This window comes from Zophobas morio, unplaced genomic scaffold (assembly GCF_036711695.1).
Source record: "Zophobas morio isolate AGI-343-1 ecotype UQ-CSIRO unplaced genomic scaffold, CSIRO_AGI_Zmor_V1 ptg000040l, whole genome shotgun sequence".
Classification (NCBI taxonomy): Eukaryota; Metazoa; Arthropoda; class Insecta; order Coleoptera; family Tenebrionidae; genus Zophobas; species Zophobas morio.
In genome coordinates this window covers 3,151,852-3,175,784 of record NW_026972145.1, presented here as the reverse complement: position 1 = coordinate 3,175,784, position 23,933 = coordinate 3,151,852, and the positions used below count along the sequence as shown (strand labels likewise).

Genomic DNA, 23,933 nt, shown 5'->3' with positions numbered 1-23,933 from the left:
TGTCTTAATTGTAATGATTTTTTTTATTTGTCGTGATCTTAGGGGCGGCGCTTAATTGCAAAATTCATATTTCTCTATAAACATTTACCATTTTAAATATGTTTCAAGTTTTTGGTTATGAAAAGAAGACCAAATATACTAAAAAATAGGCAAAATATAAGCCCCACCCACCCGCCCTGCCTTAATTGTGATGATTTTTTTTTATTTGTCGTGATCTTGGGGACAGAGCTTAATTGCAAAATTCATATTTCTCTATAAAAATGTATCATTTTAAATACGTTTCAAGTTTTTGATTATGAAAAAAAGACTAAATATTACAAAAAAAAACAAAATATAAGCACCGCCCATCCACCCTGTCTCAATTGTGATGAATTATGATTTTTTTATTTGTCGTGAGCTTGGGGACGGAGCTTAATTGAAACATGTATATTTTTCTATAAAAATTTACGAGTTTAAACATGTTTTAAGTTTTTGGTTATGAAAAGAAGACCAAATATACTAAACAATAGGCAAAATATGAGCCCCACCCACCCGCCCTGTCTTAATTGTTATGATTTTTTCTATTTGTCGTGATCTTAGGGGCGGAGCTTAATTAAAAAATTCATATTTCTCTATAAAAATGTATCATTTTAAATACGTTTCAAGTTTTTGATTATGAAAAAAAGACTAAATATTACAAAAAAAAACAAAATATAAGCACCGCCCATCCACCCTGTCTCAATTGTGATGAATTATGATTTTTTTATTTGTCGTGAGCTTGGGGACGGAGCTTAATTGAAACATGTATATTTTTCTATAAAAATTTACGAGTTTAAACATGTTTTAAGTTTTTGGTTATGAAAAGAAGACCAAATATACTAAACAATAGGCAAAATATGAGCCCCACCCACCCGCCCTGTCTTAATTGTTATGATTTTTTCTATTTGTCGTGATCTTAGGGGCGGAGCTTAATTAAAAAATTCATATTTCTCTATTAAAATTTACCATTTTAAATATGTTTCAAGTTTTTGGTTATGAAAAGAAGACTAAATATACTATAAAATAGCCAAAAAATAAGCCCCACCCACCCGCCCTGTCTTAATTATGATCATTTTTTCTTTATTCGTCGTAATCTTGGGGGCGGAGCTTAATTGCAAAATTCATATTTCTCTATAAAAATTTACCATTTTAAACATGTTTCAAGTTTTTGATTATGAAAAAAGACTAAGACCCGATTTATAGAAAGCGAAGTTAAAGTTAATTCGCGATTAACTTTTAACTGAGGTCCGTTGCGAGGCAACGCGCATATTTTAACCAATCACGGGCTCATATTCCACATTTTAATTCTCTGTTAAACTAATCGAGGATTAAATATTTAACTCGCTGTTCTATAAACCGGCCCTAAATATAACAAAAAAGAACAAAATATAAGCCCCGCCCACCCACCCTGTCTCAATTGTGATGAATTATGATTTTTTTATTTGTCGTGAGTTTGGGGACGGAGCTTAATTGAAACATGTATATTTCTCTATAAAAATTTACCATTTTAAACATGTTTTAAGTTTTCGGTTATGAAAAGAAGACCAAATATACTAAAAAATAGGCAAACTATAAGCCCCACCTACCCCCCCTCTCTTAATTGTAATGATTTTTTTTATTTGTCGTGATCTTGGGGGCGGAGCTTAATTGCAAAATTCATATTTCTCTATAAAAATTTACGATTTTAAAGATGTTTCAAATTTTTGATTATGAAAAGAAGACCAAATATACTAAAAAATTGGCAAAATATAAGCCCCACCACCCGCCCTGCCATAATTGTGATTATTTTTTTATTTGTAGTCATCTTGGGGGCGGAGCTTAATTGCAAAATTCATATTTGTCTATAAAAATTTACCATTTTAAACATGTTTATAGTTTTTTGTTATGAAAAGAAGACGAAATATACTAAAAAGTAGGCAAAATATAAGCCCCACCCACCCGCCCTGTCTTAATGGTGATTTTTTTTTATTTGTAGTGATCTTGGGAGCGGAGCTTAATTGAAAAATTCATATTTCTCTATAAAAATTTACCATTTTAAACATGTTTTAAGTTTTTGGTTATGAAAAGAAGACTAACTATATTACAAAATAGGCAAAAAATATAAGCTCCACCCACCCGCCTTGTCTTAATTGTGATGATTTTTTTATTCGTTGTAATCTTGGGGCCGGAGCTTAATTGCAAAATTCATATTTCTCTATAAAAATCTACTACTTATTTCAAACATGTTTCAAGTTTCTAATTATGAAAAGAAGACTAACTATAAAAAAAAATACGCAAAATATAAGCCCCGCCCACTCACCCTATCTCAACTGTGATAAATAATGATTTTTTTATTTGTCGTGAGCTTGGGGGCGGAGCTTAATTGCAACATGTATATTTCTCCATAAAATTTTACAATTTTAAACATGTTGTAAGTTTTTGATTATGAAAAGAAGACTAAATATATTAAAAAATTGGCAAAAAAATATAAGCCCCACCGTCCCCACCCGCCTTGTCTTAATTGTAATGATTTTTTTTATTTGTCGTGATCTTGGGGGCGGAGCTTAATTGCAAAATTCATATTTCTCTAAAAAATTTACCATTTTAAACATGTTTTAAGTTTTGGTTGTGAAAATAAGACCAAATATACTAAAAAATTGGCAAAATATAAGCCCCGCCCACCCGCCCTGTCTTAATTGTGATGATTTTGTTATTTGTCGTGAGCTTGGGAGCGGAGCTTAATTGCAAAATTCATATTTCTCTATAAAAATTTACCATTTGAAACATGTTTCAAGTTTTTGATTATGAAAAAAAAGATTAAATAATATAAAAACCGGCAAAATATAAGCCCCGCCCACCCACCCTATCTCAATTGTAATGAATGATGTTTCTATTTGTCGTAAGCCTGAGGACGGAACTTAATTGCAACATGTATATTTCTCTATAAAAATTTACCATTTTAAACATGTTTTAAGTTTTTGGTTATGAAAAGAAGACTAAATATATTAAAAATGGGCAAAATATAAGCCCCACCCACCCGCCCTATTGTAATTGTGATGATTTTTTTTATTCGTCGTAATCTTGGGGGCGGAGCTTAATTGCAAAATTCATATTTTTCTATAGAAATTTACAATTTTGAACATGTTTCAAGTTTTTGATTATGAAAAAAAGATTAAATATACTAAAAAACAGCAAAATATGTGCCCCGCCCACCCACCCTGTCTCAATTGTGATGAATTATGATTTTTTTATTTGTCGTGAGCTTGGGGATGGAACTTAATTGCAACATCTTTATTTTTATTTAAAATTTACCATTTTAAACATGTTTTAAGTTTTTGGTTATGAAAAGAAGATTACATATATTTCTAAAAAAGGCAAAACATAATATATTATATAAAATAATTTGTCCTTACTTATTAAAAAAAACTCGGAACAGGGTGAATACAATCAGGCAAAAATGGCTACTGGTCTCTTCAAGAACTCAGGACAGAGATCACAAACTGCGGTTGTCAATAGTCAAAAATTCAGAATTAAAAAATGTCAAAATAGCTAATCATGAAACAATAAAATTGTAATTGTTGGAAATTTTAAAAAGAAAATTGCCAAAATCAAAAATTGTCAAATTTCGTGGATACAAATATCAGTCTTCGGAAACATCATGCATTAAAATGTGGAATTTCAACATTAAATGCACAGTTTAAATGTCAAAAATTTTCAAACTTGAATATGTTAAAAATTTGAACTGTCATAACGTCAAAAACATAACGAGGATACACTTAAGTGTCAAAAGTGACTTAATGATGTTGTCATCAAATTTCAGAACTGCTACATATGAAACAAGAGAACGTCAACGGTCAAAGTGTCATCCACGAAAAATTTTAGAGTAAAAGAAAATTTTTAACTGTAAAAAAACAAAAATGTCAAGTTAATGTAACAGTGCGTATAAAATAACGAGATATTTGTTAATCTTGATACAAGACAAAGATTTTCGCCAAATTTCTGTGGCAAATCGTCGATTGCAAAAAAAATATCCCAAGAATGAGGAAGTCTCAACCTCTCCATTCCCGTCCATCCAACCTTTCCCAACAATGCCATCGAGTGTCCGTTTCGCAAAACACCAATTAAAAACGTAATCTCCAACAATTGCGGCCTATCACGTCTCCACCGGCCATTTGCGCTCCACTACCAGTTTTTCCGGTCGATCCGTCCCCGACCAGAATCGCATTTCCACTTTCCATCCGCGTGGAAAGACCACACAATTAAGCGAAACAAGAACACCCGCAGTCACCGCCGCCCACCGCGCCGTCGTTACCGCACCGCTCGCCGCCCATTTTTTACCGCACCGCTATTTCGAAGCCGTCGGCGTCGGCAATGGGCCGTCGCGACGCTTCCCCGACAACTAATCTGTTTGAAGACGCGTCGACGGCGCAATTAGAATTTTCCGAATTCCGGCGCGAAAATAAAACATTCCGGAGAAAATTGAACCGAATAACTCACTTCAATTTTCTCGGGAATGTTTCGGGGAAAATATGCATGAGGTGTCAATTACTGCGATTTATCGATGGACGCGGCGTCCATAAAGTGGCTGATTTATGGGGTATGGACACTTCTGTGGTGGGTTGCGATGGAGCGGCCTTGGAGGGGGCTCCAGGAGGCGCGAAGCGGCGTGGGAGCCATAAAGTGCGATTTATTGAAATGACATTTGACACGGGATTTGCAGTGAGGATTTTTCGACGTTTTGCGGCTTTCGTGGGAAAAAGGCGCGATTATGCGGAAGCGAGCGGCGATTGTTTTCGATGCTGGGATGGCGTGGTGAATCGGAGCCAGCTGGGTTTAATAAATAAAAAATACGATTCACAGGTGAATTGTTTCCTTTGTTTGGCTGAAATAAATTTTAAATCTTGCAGAGAAAGGATTTTCTCTGTTTGCAGAATTTTTCCGCAGTTTGTGACCTCTGACCTGAGTTCCTGAAGAGACCAGTAGCCATTTTTGCCTGAATGCAATTTGTTTATATTACTTCAGATGTTCCAAGTTTGAAACAAAAATTTTGATTTTGACAGTTTTTTTCGATATTTAAAATTTTATTGTCTCGTGATGTTTCGTATTTTCTATATAATGCACCAAAAGCGCCTAAGATACAAAAAATTTTACAAAATTCTAACAATCCTGACAGTTTTTATGAATTTTGACAATATTAAGCCGTTCGCAAAGTTTTTTAAAATTTGACAGTTGTTTTCTCTTCAAAGTTTTATCAATTTTCATCTTTGGCTCTTTTCCTTCATGACTATGTAACATATGAAGTTTTCTTATTTAATGTGTGATAATTCCGAAATTTGATGATTTTGACACTTTTTGACCGAACTGTAATCACAAATATATGACATTTTTTAGTAATTTTTAAAACTCGAAACGCATGACAATAAATGGTCAAATGAAGATTAATTACTTCATGATCAGCGCCTTTTATGTAGTGTTTCCGACAGTTGACAATTTTTAATTCTAAATTGTTGACTATTGACACCTTCATTATCTAACATTTTCTACTGGTGTTTCGTATTTTCGATAGAGTACTGCAAAAACACCTTAAAAACAACAAACATTACAAAGATTTGACAATTCTGACACCTGTTTCTTCAATTTTGACAATATTAAGTGGTTTCCAAATTTTTTAACTTTAACAGTTTTTGTTCTTCAAGATTTCACAAACCCTTTGTTAAACCTTTCGGTTAATGACACTTTGACACTTTAAGTTCTTTGATTCTGCATGTGACAGTTCTGAAATTTGACGATTTTGACAATTTTTAACCGAACTGTGATCACAAATGTTGGAAATTTTCGAGTAATTTTGAAAAGTTGGAACATGTGTCAAAAATGAAATCTCCCTTATGGCATTTCCAACACATTAAATTTGTTTTTCTGATTTTAGAGTTCCGAATTTTAATAGGTGATGTTTCTAAAGACCAACATTTGTGTCTCTGAAATTTGACAATTTTTGATTTTCTCAATTTTATTTTTTTTTTTAATTTTCGACATTTGAAATTTTATTGTTTCATGAATAGCACCTTTGACGTTATATGTTTCTGGCAGTTGACATTTTTCGAAATGCAGTTGTTGCCATATAACAATTTTGACATTTTTTATTTCTAAATTTTTGACTATTGACACCTTCGTTATCTAACGTTTTCTGGTGTTTCGTATAATCCATAGAGTACTGCAAAAACATCTTAAAAACAACAAACATTACAAAGATTTGATAATTCTGACACCTGTTTCTTCAATTTTGACAATATTAAGCAGTTTTCGAATTTTTTAAGTTTGACAGTTTTTGTTTTTCAAAATTTTACAAACTATTCGAAAACCTTTTGGTTAATGACACTTTGACACTTTAAGTTATCTGATTCTATATGGAACAGTTCTAAAATTTGATGTTTTTGACAATTTTTAACCGAACTGTAACATTTGTGTCTCTGAAATTTGACAATTTTTGATTTTGTCAATTTTTTTTGAAATTTTATTGTTTCATAATTAGTACCTTTGATGTTATATATTTCTGGCAGTTGACATTTTTCTAAATGCAGTTGTTGCCGTATTTTGACATTTTTCATTCTAAATTTTTGACTGTTGACAACTATGTTATCTAACTTTTTCTGATGTTTCGAATTTTCGATATATTACCTCACAAGCGCCCTAGAAACAACAAATTTCATAAAATTCTGTCACTTTTTATGAATTTTGACAATATTAAGCCTTTTGCATATTTTTTTTAAATTTAAAAGGCTCTTCTCTTGAAGGTTTCATAACCCATTTTTAAAATTTTTCATTGATGACGCTTGGACCTCTGGAGTTTTCTTGTTTAACGTGTGACAGTTCTGAAATTTAATGATTTTGACACTTTTTGACCCAACTGGAATCACAAATTTTGGACATTTTTGAGTCATTTTTAAAAGTCGAAACGCTTGTTAGAAAATTATCTCACTAGTGGCACTTTCAACACTTTAATTGTGTTTGTAATAGTAGAGTTCTAGATTTCAATGTATGATATTCCTGAGGATTGACAATTCTGAAATATGACAGTCTTTGTTTTTGACAGTTTTATTTTTTAAAATTTTCGACACTTGAAGCTTCATTGTTTCATGATTAACACATTCGATGTTATGTAATTCAGACAGTTGACATTTTTCTAATTGCAGTTACTGGCGTGTAACAATTTTGACATTTTTCTAATCCTAATTTTTGACTATTGACAACTTCGTTATCTAATGTTTCCTGGTGCTTCGTATTTCCGATATAATAAATTGAAAGCGCCGTAGAAACAACAAATTTTACAAAATTTTGACAAATCTGACACTTTTTTACAATTTTGACAACAATCAATCCGTTTGCAGAGTTTTTTGAAGTTTGACAGGTTTTTTTCTTTTATTGAAAACTTTTCAATTATGACATTTCGACCTTTGAAGTTTTCTTGTTTAATGTGTGACAGTTCTGAAATTTAATGATTTTTGACACTTTTTGACCGAACTGGAATCACAAATTTTGCACATTTTTGAGTAATTTTTGAAAGTCGAAACGCTAATTAGAAAATTATGTCACTAGTGGCACTTTCAACACTTTAATTGTGTTTGTAATAGTAGAGTTCTAGATTTCATTGTATGATGTTCCTGAGGATTGACAATTCTGAAATATGACAGTTTTTGATTTTGACAGTTTTATTTTTTTAAATTTTCGACACTTGAAGCTTTATTGTTTCATGATTAACACATTCGATGTTATGTAATTCAGACAGTTGACATTTTTCTAATTGCAGTTACTGGCGTGTAACAATTTTGACATTTTTCTAATCCTAATTTTTGACTATTGACAACTTCGTTATCTAATGTTTCCTGGTGCTTCGTATTTCCGATATAATAAATTGAAAGCGCCGTAGAAACAACAAATTTTACAAAATTTTGACAAATCTGACACTTTTTTACAATTTTGACAACAATCAATCCGTTTGCAGAGTTTTTTGAAGTTTGACAGGTTTTTTTCTTTTATTGAAAACTTTTCAATTATGACATTTCGACCTTTGAAGTTTTCTTGTTTAATGTGTGACAGTTCTGAAATTTAATGATTTTTGACACTTTTTGACCGAACTGGAATCACAAATTTTGCACATTTTTGAGTAATTTTTGAAAGTCGAAACGCTAATTAGAAAATTATGTCACTAGTGGCACTTTCAACACTTTAATTGTGTTTGTAATAGTAGAGTTCTAGATTTCAATGTATGATATTCCTGAGGATTGACAATTCTGAAATATGACAGTTTTTGATTTTGACAGTTTTATTTTTTTAAATTTTCGACACTTGAAGCTTTATTGTTTCATGATTAACACATTCGATGTTATGTAATTCAGACAGTTGACATTTTTCTAATTGCAGTTACTGGCGTGTAACAATTTTGACATTTTTCTATTCCTAATTTTTGACTATTGACAACTTCATTATCTAATGTTTCCTGGTGCTTCGTATTTCCGATATAATAAATTGAAAGCGCCGTAGAAACAACAAATTTTACAAAATTTTGACAAATCTGACACTTTTTTACAATTTTGACAACAATCAATCCGTTTGCAGAGTTTTTTGAAGTTTGACAGGTTTTTTCTCTTATTGAAAACTTTTCAATTATAACATTTCGACCTTTGAAGTTTTCTTGTTTAATTTGTGACAGTTCTGAAATTTAATGATTTTAACACTTTTTGACCGAACTGGAATCACAAATTTTGGACATTTTTGAGTAATTTTTAAAAGTCGAAACGCTTTTTAGAAAATTATCTCACTAGTGGCACTTTCAACACTTTAATTGTGTTTGTAATAGTAGAGTTCTAGATTTCAATGTATGATGTTCCTGAGGATTGACAATTCTGAAATATGACAGTTTCTGATTTTGATAGTTTTATTTTTTTTAATTTTCGACACTTGAAGCTTTACTGTTTCATGATTAGCACATTTGATGTTATGTAATTCTGACAGTTGACATTTTTCTAATTGCAGTTACTGGCGTGTAACAATTTTGACATTTCTTCGCAAGATTCTGACAATTTTGACACTTTTAACAGTTGACGTTTTCTTTATTTACAGTTATTGACACTTTGTGGTTCGTATTTTTGACAAAAATAATACAAAACGTAAACAACGTATCACGTTCTGAATAATATTGACAGTTGGCCCAAACTAGTCCCGAGCTTCGCTCGCTCATTCACTGATTTTCAGAAACAACAATAAATAACAAATAAAAATAACCTTAAATAGATAAAATAAGAACCAGCACTCCCCCTATAACCACATATATCGCTTGATCCAAAATTAGCCCCCCTCCTCGCACCCTCGCGCCAAAAAGTAACATACTGACGTTACGCCCACTTGCACTTGTCATAAATTCACATAATTCCCTTCAAAGAACACCCATTACCCACCCAGCCCTTATTACCCGGCTAAATGGGCCATGTGCGGCGGAAAATTGCCAAATCTAGGGGTTGCAAACCCACCTCGCCGTCCGCGCCCAGATCAAGGCCGCCGAGTCGCCTTCTGGGTCCCACCATCTGCGGGATGCCACGGTTTCGGCGGCACCCATAAAGGGCGCCCCGGGAGCCCCGACCACAAAAGGTGCGCGCGGGGGGTGGGTTCCCCATTCGTCACGCTTGTGTTCCAGAAATAATATATTGAATAAGAATTTTTTTCCTTTCGGCCTTCTGGACCCACGCCCTCATTATCGGAACGGACAAAGCCGACCCTGCGAGTTGCGGTTTTTTACCCAATTTAATATTTCGAGTCGGGGATTTATGGGCGAATTTTGTGTCATTAAGTTTTAAAACTATCAACGGGTAAGTTATGTGGGTGCGAAGAGGGGAATCGCCAAATGACGTGTGACGGGTTTATAGCCGAACTTTGATTATGATAATTCGGTGCGAGTTTTTATGTCGACACAGTTTGCTTGATAGTGAATATTAAAAAATTATTAGAATGTAAATCTTTTTTTTGTCGTTGCGGTAGGTGCTGGATGAAGCAGAGGGGAATCGCTAGAGTTGACGCTAAATGACATTTGACGGTTTTATGGGTAAACTTTGATAATTATAATTCGTTGAGGGTTTTTATGCGCCAAGTTTGAAAAGTATCAGCATGTAAATCTGCGTTTTATTTATTGCGGTAGGTGGTGTTGGGTTGAAGAGGGGACTCGCCACGATTGGACGCGCAATAATTTGCTTCGTTGTGAAGATATCTAGTGAAATTAAAAACCGTTGTAACTGTCATTAGGATTACCCTCATTCCGGCCCTAATCCCTCACGTCACACAGCATCAGCACAATCTCCCGACCGTGAAGTTTTCGATTTTTATGAATTTAATTCGCCGCATTAGGCCGCCCATAAAAACACCCATAACATACCATAAGCGCCCATGCCACGTTTTTATCACTTCACGGAACGAAGCCGTAAGTCGTCCGACGAGTAGGTGGATACGTGCACCGAAATCCTTCAAAATAAAATTTGACGTTTATATTTCCACGGTCCGAGCGGTCAAAAGAGGCCGATTTTATAAAATATCGTGGATACAAAAATCTTAACACCTGAATATATAAAATATTTATAAAGTCGTAAAACACATATTAAAAATAATATTTATATATGTGAAAAAGGACCGCCATTCGGTTTTACGGCGATTGTGACTTGTTTATGACGACCGCCTCAAAACTCGGGAGGCCATGAATTCCCATATAATCCAAGTGTGTATGTGTATAAGCGCTATGTGTTGTTTTTCAACAGCCTACTTTGCGTGTCCATAAATTACCCCGACGTAAACTCGGGCTTAAATCATGCGCCCCGCGACCCCTCGGGCGGAACAAAACGCTCGCTTTTTTCTTCACGCGGCCGGCGCGATTTTTCACAAAAAGAAACGCGCGAGACGGGAGATTACATCACGGACGAATTATTTGCGTCGTGGCGGCTCCCCTCTTCTCCCCACACGGACATAGCGTTTCCCCAAAAATTGAAATTTTCGAAACGAGCAATTCGTAAACGATTTCTGTCTACTATGCAAGCTTGCCTACACTCTTACATTCTTTTTTCAATAAACACTCTATGAAAAAAATGGACAGTTGTGTGTGGCGAGTCACCTCTTCTTCACTAATCTGTTTTAAACCGAATACGCACCACACCTGACCCAATTCCACTGAATACCTCACACAAGTCTTTTACACAAACCGCATAATAAACAACACTCATAAATAATACATACACCGAAGATCAACGAAAAAATTAATGATTTACAAACACGCGAACGTTGAGTAATTGAAACTGGCGAAAATAGCCGTCTTTAAAAACGTTTCGACCCACAAATCTGGCATCTTCAACCATTACACGCACTAAATCCCGTCGCCGAAGAACAAAACGTCAAGGAAACGGAACGAGGATCTGCACGTGACTTATGTTAAATTCGACACGGTCCTCTCAGAAGAATGGCTCGGCTTTGAAGACAGTTGTTACTCAATAATGGACGAAATAATGGCCACGAGCAGGTCAAGGCTCCCGAAATTCGCATGGTTGGCGTCGTGAGGCGCCCCAAGAGACACTCTTGGGATCTATCTTTTACTGAAATGACAGCACGGGTGTTTGGGGTGGCGAAATCGGTTGGTTTTGGCTTGGTCTCGTTGTTGAAATGAATCAGGAATCGATAAAGTGTACTCATCTATTAACAGTCAAAAATTTTGTCTCTTGTTTAACTGTCACATTCAGTTTTATTGAATTCTTGGTATAGTATTGTAAAAATAATTAGAAACAATGTTTGATTTGTGGCAATTCTGAATTCTTTTGACATTTAAGTTCGTGTTCGTTATTTCATATACAAAGTTACTTCAAGTTGACATTATCGTTTTTGACAAATGACAGTTTAAATTTTTAGAATATTCAAGCTTTAAAATTTTTGATAATTAAAGTTTGACATTAAATTTTCAGATGTTTCTAGTTTATAAAGTTTTCTAATTATTGGAGCTGTTGACAGTCAAAAATTTTGACATTTGTTGATTCCAAATTTTGACACTTTCTCAACTGTCACGTTCAGTTTTGATTTTCTTTCGTTGCGTAGTCTTGACATAGTATTGTAAAAGTACTCAGAAACAACGAACCTTGAAATCATTTTTATCAGTCGTTGTCTAAAATTTTTCACAGATGACACTTTGACAGTTGAATTTCTCTTGTTTGATATGTGGCAGTTCTGAAATTTGATGACAACATCGTTAAGTCACTTTTGACATTTAAATTTGTCCCCGTTATTTCACATACAAAGTTACATTATTGTTTTTGACAAATGACAGTTTATATTTTAAGCATGTTCAAGCTTTACAATTTTTGACAATTAAAGTTTGACATTAAGTTTTCGTTTCTAGTTTACAAATTTATCTAATTATTGAAACTATTGACAGTCAGAAATTTTGACATTTGTTGATTCCATATTTTGACACTTTCTCAACTTTCAATGAACCTTGAAATCATTTTACCATTCGTTGTCTAAAATTGTTCGTAGATGACACTTTGACAGTTGAAGTTCTCTTGTTTGATATGTGGCAGTTCTGAAATTTGATGAGAATATCGTTAAGTCACTTTTGACATTTAAGTTTGTCCTCGTTATTTCACATACAAAGTTACATTATTGTTTTTGACAAATGACAGTTTATATTTTTAGCATGTTCAAGCTTTAAAATTTTTGACAATTAAAGTTTGACATTAAATTTTCGTTTCTAGTTTACAAAGTTTCCTAATTATTGAAGCTATTGACAGTCAGAAATTTTGACATTTGTTGGTTTCATATTTTGACACTTTCTAAACTTTCAATGAACCTTGAAATCATTTTACCATTCGTTGTCTAAAATTTTTCGTAGATGACACTTTGACAGTTGAAGTTCTCTTGTTTGATATGTGGCAGTTCTGAAATTTGATGACAACATCGTTAAGTCACTTTTGACATTTAAATTTGTCCTCGTTATTTCACATACAAAGTTACATTATTGTTTTTGACAAATGACAGTTTATATTTTTAGCATGTTCAAGCTTTAAAATTTTTGACAATTAAAGTTTGACATTAAGTTTTCGTTTCTAGTTTACAAAGTTTTCTAATTATTGAAACTATTGACAGTCAGAAATTTTGACATTTATTGGTTCCATATTTTGACACTTTCTAAACTTTCAATGAACCTTGAAATCATTTTACCATTCGCTGTCTAAAATTTTTCGTAGATGACACTTTGACAGTTGAAGTTCTCTTGTTTGACATGTGGCAGCTCTGAAATTTGATGACAACATCGTTAAGTCACTTTTGACATTTAAATTTGTCCTCGTTATTTCACATACAAAGTTACATTATTGTTTTTCACAAATGACAGTTTATATTTTTAGCATGTTCAAGCTTTGAAATTTTTGACAATTAAAGTTTGACATTAAGTTTTCGTTTCTAGTTTACAAAGTTTCCTAATTATTGAAGCTATTGACAGTCAGAAATTTTGACATTTATTGATTCCATATTTTGACACTTTCTAAACTTTCAATAAACCTTGAAATCATTTTACCATTCGTTGTCTAAAATTGTTCGTAGATGACACTTTGACAATTGAAGTTCTCTTGTTTGATATGTGGCAGTTCTGAAATTTGACGACAACATCGTTAAGTCACTTTTGACATTTAAATTTGTCCTCGTTATTTCATATACAAAGTTACATTACTGTTTTTGACAAATGACAGTTTATATTTTTAGCATGTTCAAGCTTTAAAATTTTTGACAATTAAAGTTTGACATTAAGTTTTCGTTTCTAGTTTACAAAGTTTCCTAATTATTGAAGCTATTGACAGTCAGAAATTTTGACCTTTGTTGATTCCATATTTTGACACTTTCTAAACTTTCAATGAACCTTGAAATCATTTTATCATTCGTTGTCTAAAATTGTTCGTAGATGACACTTTGACAGTTGAAGTTCTGTTGTTTTATATATGACAGTTCTGAAATTTGACAACATCTTTAGTCACTTTTGACATTTAAGTTTGTCTTCATTATTTCATACACAAAGTTACTTCAAGTTGACATTATCGTTTTTGACAAATGACAGTTTAAATTTTTAGAATATTCAAGCTTTAAAATTTTTGACAATTAAAGTTTGATATTAAATTTTCAGATGTTTCTAGTTTATAAAGTTTCCTAATTATTGAAGCTGCTGACAGTCAAAAATTTTGACAATTGTTGATTCCAAATTTTGACACTTTCTCAACTGTCACGTTCAGTTTTGATTTTCTTTGGTTGCGTAGTCTTGACATAGTATTGCAAAAGTACTCAGAAACAATGAACCTTGAAATCATTTTTATCAGTCGTTGTCGAAAATTTTTCATAGATGACACTTTGACAGTTGAAGTTCACTTGTTCGATATGTGACAGTTCTGAAATTTGACGACAACATCTTTAGTCACTTTTGACATTTAAGTTTGTCGTCATTATTTCATACACAAAGTTACTTCAAGTTGACATTATCGTTTTTGACAAATGACAGTTTAAATTTTTAGCATATTCAGGCTTTAAAATTTTTGACAATTAAAGTTTGATATTAAATTTTCAGATGTTTCTAGTTTATAAAGTTTCCTAATTATTGGAGCCGTTGACAGTCAAAAATTTTGACATTTGTTGACTCCAAATTTTGACACTTTCTCAACTGTCACGTTCAGTTTTGAATTTCTTTCGTTGCGTAGTCTCGACATAGTATTGCAAAAGTACACAGAAACAATGAACCTTGAAATCATTTTTATCATTCGTTGTCTAAAATTGTTCGTAGATGACACTTTGACAGTTGACAACATCGTTAAGTCACTTTTGACATTTAAATTTGTCCTCGTTATTTCACATACAAAGTTAGATTATTGTTTTTGACAAATGACAGTTTATATTTTTAGCATGTTCAAGCTTTAAAATTTTTGACAATTAAAGTTTGACATTAAGTTTTCGTTTCTAGTTTACAAAGTTTCCTAATTATTGAAGCTATTGACAATCAGAAATTTTGACATTTGTTGATTCCATATTTTGACACTTTCTAAACTTTCAATGAACCTTGAAATCATTTTACCATTCGTTGTCTAAAATTGTTCGTAGATGACACTTTGACAGTTGAAGTTCTCTTGTTTGATATGTGGCAGTTCTGAAATTTGATGACAACTTCGTTAAGTCACTTTTGACATTTAAATTTGTCCTCGTTATTTCACATACAAAGTTACATTATTGTTTTTGACAAATGACAGTTTATATTTTTAGCATGTTCAAGCTTTAAAATTTTTAACAATTAAAGTTTGACATTAAGTTTTCGTTTCTAGTTTACAAAGTTTCCTAATTATTGAAGCTATTGACAGTCAGAAATTTTGACATTTGTTGATTCCATATTTTGACACTTTCTAAACTTTCAATGAACCTTGAAATCATTTTACCATTCGTTGTCTAAAATTGTTCGTAGATGACACTTTGACAGTTGAAGTTCTCTTGTTTGATATGTGACAGTTCTGAAATTTGATGACAACATCGTTAAGTCACTTTTGACATTTAAATTTGTCCTCGTTATTTCACATACAAAGTTACATTATTGTTTTTGACAAATGACAGTTTATATTTTTAGCATGTTCAAGCTTTAAAATTTTTTACAATTAAAGTTTGACATTAAGTTTTCGCTTCTAGTTTACAAAGTTTCCTAATTATTGAAGCTATTGACAGTCAGAAATTTTGACATTTGTTGATTCCATATCTTGACACTTTTTCAACTTTCACGTTCACTTTTGATTTTCTTTCGTTGCGTAGTCTTGACATAGTATTGCAAAAGTACTCAGAAACAATGAACCTTGAAATCATTTTTATCATTCGTTGTCTAAAATTTTTCATAGATGACACTTTGACAGTTTGAGTTTTCTTGTTTGATATGTGGCAGTTCTGAAATTTGATGACAACATCATTAAGTCCCTTTTGACATTTAAGTTTGTCCTCGTTCTTTCATATACAAAGTTACTTCAAGTTGACATTATTGTTCTTGACAAATGTGTGGCGAGTCACCTCTTCTTCAGCCACCGGACATACCATTACTATTATTATTTTTGCTTTTATCTCGTTGTTGCGGTGGATTATCGTCAGAATTCTCCCGAACACCATCATCAGCTAATTAAATCGTCCGTTCTCCAATATTTCAGCGACTTTATGTGACAATGGGCAATAGAAGTCTCCTCCGATAAGTCGTGACGTCACCGCGTTGAGTTATGGGCGCCATAAAGTTTTTTCTCGGCTTGCAGCATCAGGGACAGCGCGCTCTTGACTAATCGGAAAATGTTTAAAGGCCGTCCAGGGCCGGCTGCGATTATGGCCCGGGAACTAATTAGCTCCGAGCGGACAAGAAGTCGCCATCAATCACGCGAAACGAATGTTTTGCGGGAAAGTTTGACGGATGAGTGGCGCCATTTTCGCCGGCTTTTGTTCACATGGGCGCAGATGGGTCGATTAGAAAGTCTCCAAGAGGAACAATTGGCATAAATAATGCGAATTAGCATTTTCGAGTAGTAAGTGGATGCGTTACCTTCAAGCCTGAATGGAGTTTATTATAATGAGGTACGGCGATAAACACGTTTTATGGTGCGAGATTAGAAAAAAAATTCAGGTGTTGTTGTTTGGTGGCTTGAAAAACAAACTTTTTTGGCTTCTCGAGCATAATTGCGCGATATTGAATAATTGGCAGGTACGGGTTCAAATTAAGGTTTCCTCTTCTCGTAAATAACCATTGAAGAATTCTAACCATGCTGCTACCGAGTGTAATTGATAGGTTTCGACTGTGGCCGCGAGCGCCGTTTTAGGCCGGATTTATTCAAAATGTATTAAATTTAACTATAGGCTAGCATTTTTCCTCAAATAACTTGTAATTTGAATTAAGTATGAGTTGCTTAATTCTGGCCATGTGGGACCGCGGGCATGCCGTAAATCTCGCTAATCGGCCACCACCACACTCCCCGCCTTTGTTAGTTTGACGACTTGTATAACCGTATTCTCCGTCTTTCCAGGTGTGGTTCCAGAACAAGCGGTCCAAAGAGCGCCGCCTCAAGCAGCTCACGTCCATGGGCCGCGGCCCGTTCTTCGGGGGTTCCCGGAAGATGCGCGGGTTCCCCATGAACCTGTCGCCCGGGGGGCTCGAGGACGGCCCGCCCGGTTTCCCTTATTTCGCCACCGCCGACGGCAAGTTCGAGTTCAGCTACGGCGGGCCGCCCTTCCACCCGCACGACGGGCCCTTTTTTCCCGGCCACCACCCCGGCGGCGGCCCCGGCGGCCAGGGCATGCCCTTCAACCAAGGAGGTACTAACCCCACCCCCAACCGAACGCAATAATTCCCTTTCGTTTCAAGGTGGACCCATGGACCACGGGCCCATGAACATGGGCGGCGAGTTCGCCGGCATGCCCGGCGAGCAGGGCCAGTTCATGCCGCAGCAGCCCGCCCCCGAGCAGATGATGCAGGGCGGCGGCGGGCGGGGCGGCAGCCCCGAGTTCATGTCGCCGGGATCGTTCTCCGACAACCCGCAGCAGCTCAACGAGGGGCTCGTTTGGTAGCTGGCGAAGGCTCTAGCCAAGAGGGCTAGAGAGTAACTGTACATAGAGCCCGGTGATTTCGGTGGTACCGAACTGTTTCTTTTCGACGCCCATGATGTGCAATTTAACCACGTGTATGTTTCTTATTATTAACGTTATTTGTTCATGGTCCTATGATGGTTGTACATACTTCTTTGCTTTTGCTAGGATTGACGAGAACACCTTGTACATACTGTTTTTGGTTATGTATGACGGTACCACGACACACTTGATTTGCGTGAAAGCAAAGAACACTTCTGAAAGTGCCAAGCGGGCGCAGGCTGGGGGGCGCCCGGGTACAGGGCCGCACCCGAGACTGCGCGTTACTCGATTGTTTTATTTATACACACACCACATTGTACTATTTATGAATGTATAAAAGGTTTCCTAGCTTTTAAAGTGCTTGTATATAAATCGAAGGACGGTTGATATGTTATTATGTTTTCATTAGGCCTAGCTGTCGTACAAAATATTTGTACAGGGACTTGACACGCTGTATAAAAGCCATCCGATTATATAATTAGTGTATATTGTTAATTTTAGGTGTACTATCCAATAAAACAAATTCTATAAGGGTCTTTGTTTCATTTCGCAGTAACCGGTTATGGGACCACTACATATACATGAAGTCAAGAATCAAGATACCCACGTATAATAAAAGCACAAAGAACCACAAAAAATACCATTTTGAACCTGCTTTAAGTTTCCAAGAATAAAAAAAATCATCACAATTGAGATGGGGTGGGTGGGCGGGGTTTATATATTAATTTTAACACGAATCTCAAAAACATGTTTTTAATTTCTTCAAAAAAAATAAGTATTTTGCAGTTAAACTCCGCCCCCTTGGCCATTTTGACCATGTTTTCAGTTTCTTGTTGTGAAAAGATGGCTATGTATATTAAGAAAAAAAATGCAAAATATAAGCCCCGCCCACCCACCCTGTCTCAATTGTGATGATTTTTTTATTCGTCGTGAGTCAAGAGGGGCGGAGTTTAATTGCAAAATCCTTATTTCTTTACAAGAAATAAAAACTGTGGACGTCTTCCACGTACACCAAGTTAAAAATTTTTAAAATAATCTCAATCCGGTCCTGAAAAAATAAGCAACATTTTAAGTCAATATAAAGTCTAATAGTTGTCGCGATGAGTAGAAAAAAAGATTTAGAACCTCTGGAACATTGAGAATCAGAATATCAGGATTTTTTTGGATTTTTGGAATCTTTGGAATCTTGGCAATCTCCAAATTTGTCAGAAGTTTTGGTATTTTAGTTTTTGATGTCTTGGGAATTTCTATTCTCTGAAATCCTTGAAATCTATATAACTTCAGAGTTTTTAGGACTTTCAATCTTCGAAACATTTGAAAAATTAAAAATCTGTAGAATCTCTAGAATCTAAAATTTCTCGAAACGCTCTATAGTTCATAGGATCTGTAGATTACTTAGAATCTAGATTCGTTAGAGTTTCTAAAATCAGTAGAATAAATCAAATCTTCAGAATATTTAGAGGTTCCGGAATCCGTAGTCTCGAAATTTCCGGAATATTTGGAATTTGTGGAATCTCTAGAATCTTTGAAATCTTTACAATATCCGGGAATCTTTTAAAATCTTTGGAATCTTCAAAATGTTTGAAGTCTTCAAAGTCTTCAGAATTTTTGGAATATTTGGTCTTCGAAATCTTCAAAATCTTTACTATTTCTGGAATTTTTAGTCTCGGAATTTCCGTCATTTTTTGGATTTTGTGGAATCTCGGGAAGCTTTGAAATCTTTAGAATATTTATAATCCTTCAAACCCTCTAGAATTTTTGGGATCTTCAGTTTTGGAATTACTCAAAATCTTCATATTCTTTAAAATCTCTGAAATTTCTCCGGTTTCGGAATATCTAAATCTTTGGGATTACTAGAATTTCTAAAACATTTGGAATCTTTATTTCTTCAAAATCTTCAACTCTTCAAAGTCTTAAAAATTTTTGGAATATTTATTTAGTCTTAGAAATCTTCAGAATTTTCAGACTCGCTGGAATCTTTAAACCTTTGGAATATTTATAATTCTGGGAATCTTCAAAGTCTTCAGAATTTTTGTGATCTTCAGCCTTTGAAATATTCAAAATTATCATATTCTTTAGAATCTCTGAAATCTTTTGGGTCTCGGAATATTTAGAATTTTTGGGATTACTGGAATTTCTGAAACTTGAAATCTTTTGAAATCTTTGGAATCTTTTTTGTTCAAAATCTTCCAAGTCCTCAAAATCTTCAAAATCTTGTGAATCTCTGAAATTTCTAAGCTTTGAATATCAAGAAAATTTGGGACTTCTAAAATAACTGAAACCTTTGGAATCTTTATAATCTTCAGAATTTTTTGAATCTTCAGTCTTCGAAATATTCAGAATTTTTAGAATTTGGGGAATTGTGGAATCTCTGGAATCGTTGAAATCTTTAGAATATTCATAATCCTAAAAATTTTCAAGGTCTTCAGAAGTTTTGTGATCTTCAGCTTTCGAAATATTCAAAATTTTCATATTCTTTATAATCTCTGAAATATTTCGGTTCTCTGAATATTTAGAAGCTTTGGAATTACTGGAATTTCTCAAACTTGGCTTCTTTTGAAATCTTTGGAATATTTTTTGTTCAATATCTTCGAAGTCTTCAAAATTTTCAAAACCTTTAGAATCTCTGAAATTTCTAAGCTTTGAATATTCAGAAAGTTTGAGATTTCTAGAATAACTGAAACCTTTGGAATCTTTATAAACTCCAGTCTTCGAAATATTCAGAATCTTTAGAATTTCTGAAATCTTTAGTCTCGGAATTTCCGTAATTTTAGAATTTTGTGGAATCTCTGGAATATTTGAAATCTTTAGAATATTCATAACCCTGAAAATCTTCAAAGTCTCCAGTTTTGTGACCTTTGAAATATTCAAAATGTTTCTATCTTTATAATCTCTAAAATATTTCGGATCTCGAAATATTTAGATATCTTTGGATTACTGGAATTTGTGGTACTTTTGGAATCTTTTGAAATCTTTGGAATCTTTTGAAATCTTTGGAATCTATTTCTTCAAAATCTTTGAAGTCTTCACAGTCTTCAGAATCTTCTAGAATCTCTGAAATCTCTAGGCTCTGAATATCTAGAATCTTTGGGATTTCTGGAATAACTGAAACCTTTGGAATCTTTATAATCTTCAGAATTTTTAGTATCTTCAGTGTTCGAAATATTCAAAATGTTCATATTCTTTAGAACCTCTAAGATCTTTCGATTCTCGGATATTTAGAATTTTTGGAATTACTGGAATTTCTGAAACTTGGACTCTTGAAATATTTGGAATTTTTTTGTCCAAAATCTTCGAAGCCTTCAAAATTTTCAAAATCTTTAGAATCTCTGAAATTTCTAAGCTTTGAGTATTCAGAAAGTTTGGCATTTCTAGAATAACTCAAACCTTTGGAGTCTTTATAATTTTCAGTCTTCGAAATATTGAGAATCTTTAAAATCTCTGAAATTTCTCCGATCTCAAAATATCTAAACCTTTGGGAATACTAGAATCTCTGGAATCTTTGAAATCTGCAGAATATTCATAATCTTGGGAATCTTCAAAGTATTCAAAATTTTTGCGATCTTCAGTCTTTGAAATATTCAGAATTTTCATATTCTTTAGAATCTCTGAAATCTCTCCCCGGAATCTAGGATCCTGAAATCTGGAATCTTAGTATAGTATTCCACATTAAGAAATCTGGATCATAGAATTCAAGAATTTGAGACTTTCTAGTATCTTCACAGCAAGAATCTTGGGATCTAGAATTTTAGATTCTAGAATTTTGGAATCTGGAAGTCTAGAATTTTGGAATGTATAATCTGGAACATTGGGATCCAGAATCTTGAAATCTAAAATCTGGCATCTAGAATTTGGATTATCAGAATCTAATCCCGTAATGTAGAATATCGGAATCGAAAACCTCGAAATCCTGTAGTCAATAATCTTGGAATCTAAAATCTTAGAATCTAGGATCCTGGACTCTAGAATCTTAATATTTAGAAGCTTGTAATTTCAAAACTAAAATGTAGAACTGAAAGTATATAATACATTAAGAATTCTGGATCATATAATTCAAGAATTTGAGACCTTCTAGAATCTTGGCATCAAGAATCTTGGGATCTAGGATCTGGAACTCTAGAATCTCTGAACTTAGAATCTAGAATATTTTAATCTAGAATCTATGAATCTATAATTTTAGATTGTTATATTTTATGGGATCCAGAGTCTTGACATCTAGAATCTTAGAATGTAGAATCTTGGAATCCAGAATCTTGAAATCTAAAATCTTGGAATCTAGAATCTTAGAATTCAGAGTCGGTATCTAAAATTTTGGAGTTTACAATTTGCACTCTCGGAATCTAGAACCTCGAATCTAGAATCCCATAATCTAGAATCTCAAATCTTTGATCTTGAAATCTAGAATTTTAGTATTTAGAAGCTTGGAATTTCAAAACTAAAACGTAAAACTTAAAATGTATTACACATTAAGAATTTTGGATCATAGAGTTCAAGAATTTGGGACGTTCTAGAATCCTGGCATCTAGAATCTTGGGATTTAGAATCTTGGAATCTCGAAATCTAGAATCTCTAAACTTCGGATCATGGAATCTATGATCTAGAATGTTGGGATCCAGAATCTAAAATCTTGGAATTCAGAATCTCGGAATCTAGAACGTCGAATCCCGTGATCTAGAATACCGGAATCTAAAATCTCGGAATCCTGTAGTCTATAGTGTTGGAATTTAGGATCTCGAAATATACGATCCTGAAATCTAGAATGTTAGTATTTAGAAGCTTGGAATTTCAAAACTACAACGCAGAACTTAAAATGTATTACACATTAAGAAATCTGGATCATTGAATTCAAGAATTTGAAACTTTCTTGGCATCAAGAATCTTGGGATCTAGAATTTTAGATTCTAGAATCTTGGAATCTGGAAATTTAGAATCTTAAGATTGTATAATCTCGAATATTGTAATCCAGAATCTTGGAATCTAAAATCTGGCATCTAGAATTTGGACTATCGGAATCTAATCCCGTAATGTAGAATATCGGAGTAGAAAACCTCGAAAGCCTATAGTCCATGATCTTGGAATCTTTTTAGAAGCTTGTAATTTCAAAACTAAAACGTAGAACTGAAAGTGTGTGACACATTAAGAATCTTGAGATAAAGAATTTGGAAATCTAGAATCTTTGAATCTATAATTTTAGATTATTATCTTGGAGTCTTTTGAAATCTTTGGAATCTTTAATTCTTCAAAATGTTCGACTCTTCAAAGAACTCTTAACAATTTTTGGAACATTTAGTCTTCGGAATCTTCAGAATTTTTAGAATCGATAGAATCTTTGAAATCTTTGGAATATTTATAATTCTGAGAATATTCAAAGTCTTCAGAATTTTTGTGATCTTCAGCCTTTGAAATATTCAAACTTTTCATATTCTCTAGAATCTCTGAAATCTTTGGGGTCTCGAAATATTTAGAATCTTTGGGATTACTGGAATTTTTAAAACTTGAAATCTACCTTTTTTTCAAAATCTTTAAAGTCCTCAAAATCTTTAGAATCTCTAAAATCTTTAAGCTTTGAATATTCAGAAAATTTGGAATTTCTAGAATAACCGAAATTTTTGGAATCTTTATAATCGTCAGAAATTTTGGAATCTTCAGTTTTCGAAATATTCAGAATCTTTAGAATTTGTGGAATTGTGGAATCCATGGAATCTTTGAAATCTTTAGAATATTCATAATCTTGGGAATCTTCAAAGTCTTCAGAATTTTTGTGATCTTCAGTCTTGGAAATATTCAAAATCTTTAACTCTTTGGGGATACTAGAATTTCTGGGACGTTTGAAATCTCTTGAAATCTTTGGATCTTTCATTCTTCAAAGTCTTCGACTCCAGAAAGTCTTGTAAATTTTTAGGATATTTAGTCTTCGAAATCTTCAGAATTTTTAGAATCGCTGGAATCTTTGGGGTTAGTAGAATTTCTGAAACTTTTGGAATCTTTGAAATCTTTAAAATCTATTTCTTCAGAATCTTTAGAATCTCTGACATCTCTGGGCTCTGAATATCTAGAATCTCTGGGATTTCTGGAATAACCTTTAGCATCTTTATAATCTTCAGAATTTTTAGAATCTTCAGTCTTCGAGATGTTCAAAAACTTTAGAATCATAATAATAGAATAGATCCTGGAAATCTACAAAATCTTCAGAATCTTTGTGATCTTCAGTCTTGAAAATATTCAGAATCTTCATATTCTTTAGAATC

General features: G+C 33.6%; 1 protein-coding gene across 2 annotated transcripts in view; it reads left to right on the top strand.

Annotated features, from left to right (window-relative positions):
• LOC135140559 (LIM/homeobox protein Lhx5) overlaps nucleotides 1–18,217 on the top strand; it is a 117,348-nt gene extending 99,131 nt beyond the window's left edge. For both annotated transcript variants that reach the window (XM_064071165.1, XM_064071164.1), the window contains 2 exons: nucleotides 17,085–17,373; nucleotides 17,423–18,217. In XM_064071165.1, coding sequence (XP_063927235.1) covers nucleotides 17,085–17,373; nucleotides 17,423–17,625 — 492 coding nt within the window. In that variant the 3' untranslated portion in view covers nucleotides 17,626–18,217. The remainder of the gene's footprint in view (nucleotides 1–17,084; nucleotides 17,374–17,422) is intronic.
• Nucleotides 18,218–23,933: the final 5,716 nt, after the last annotated feature.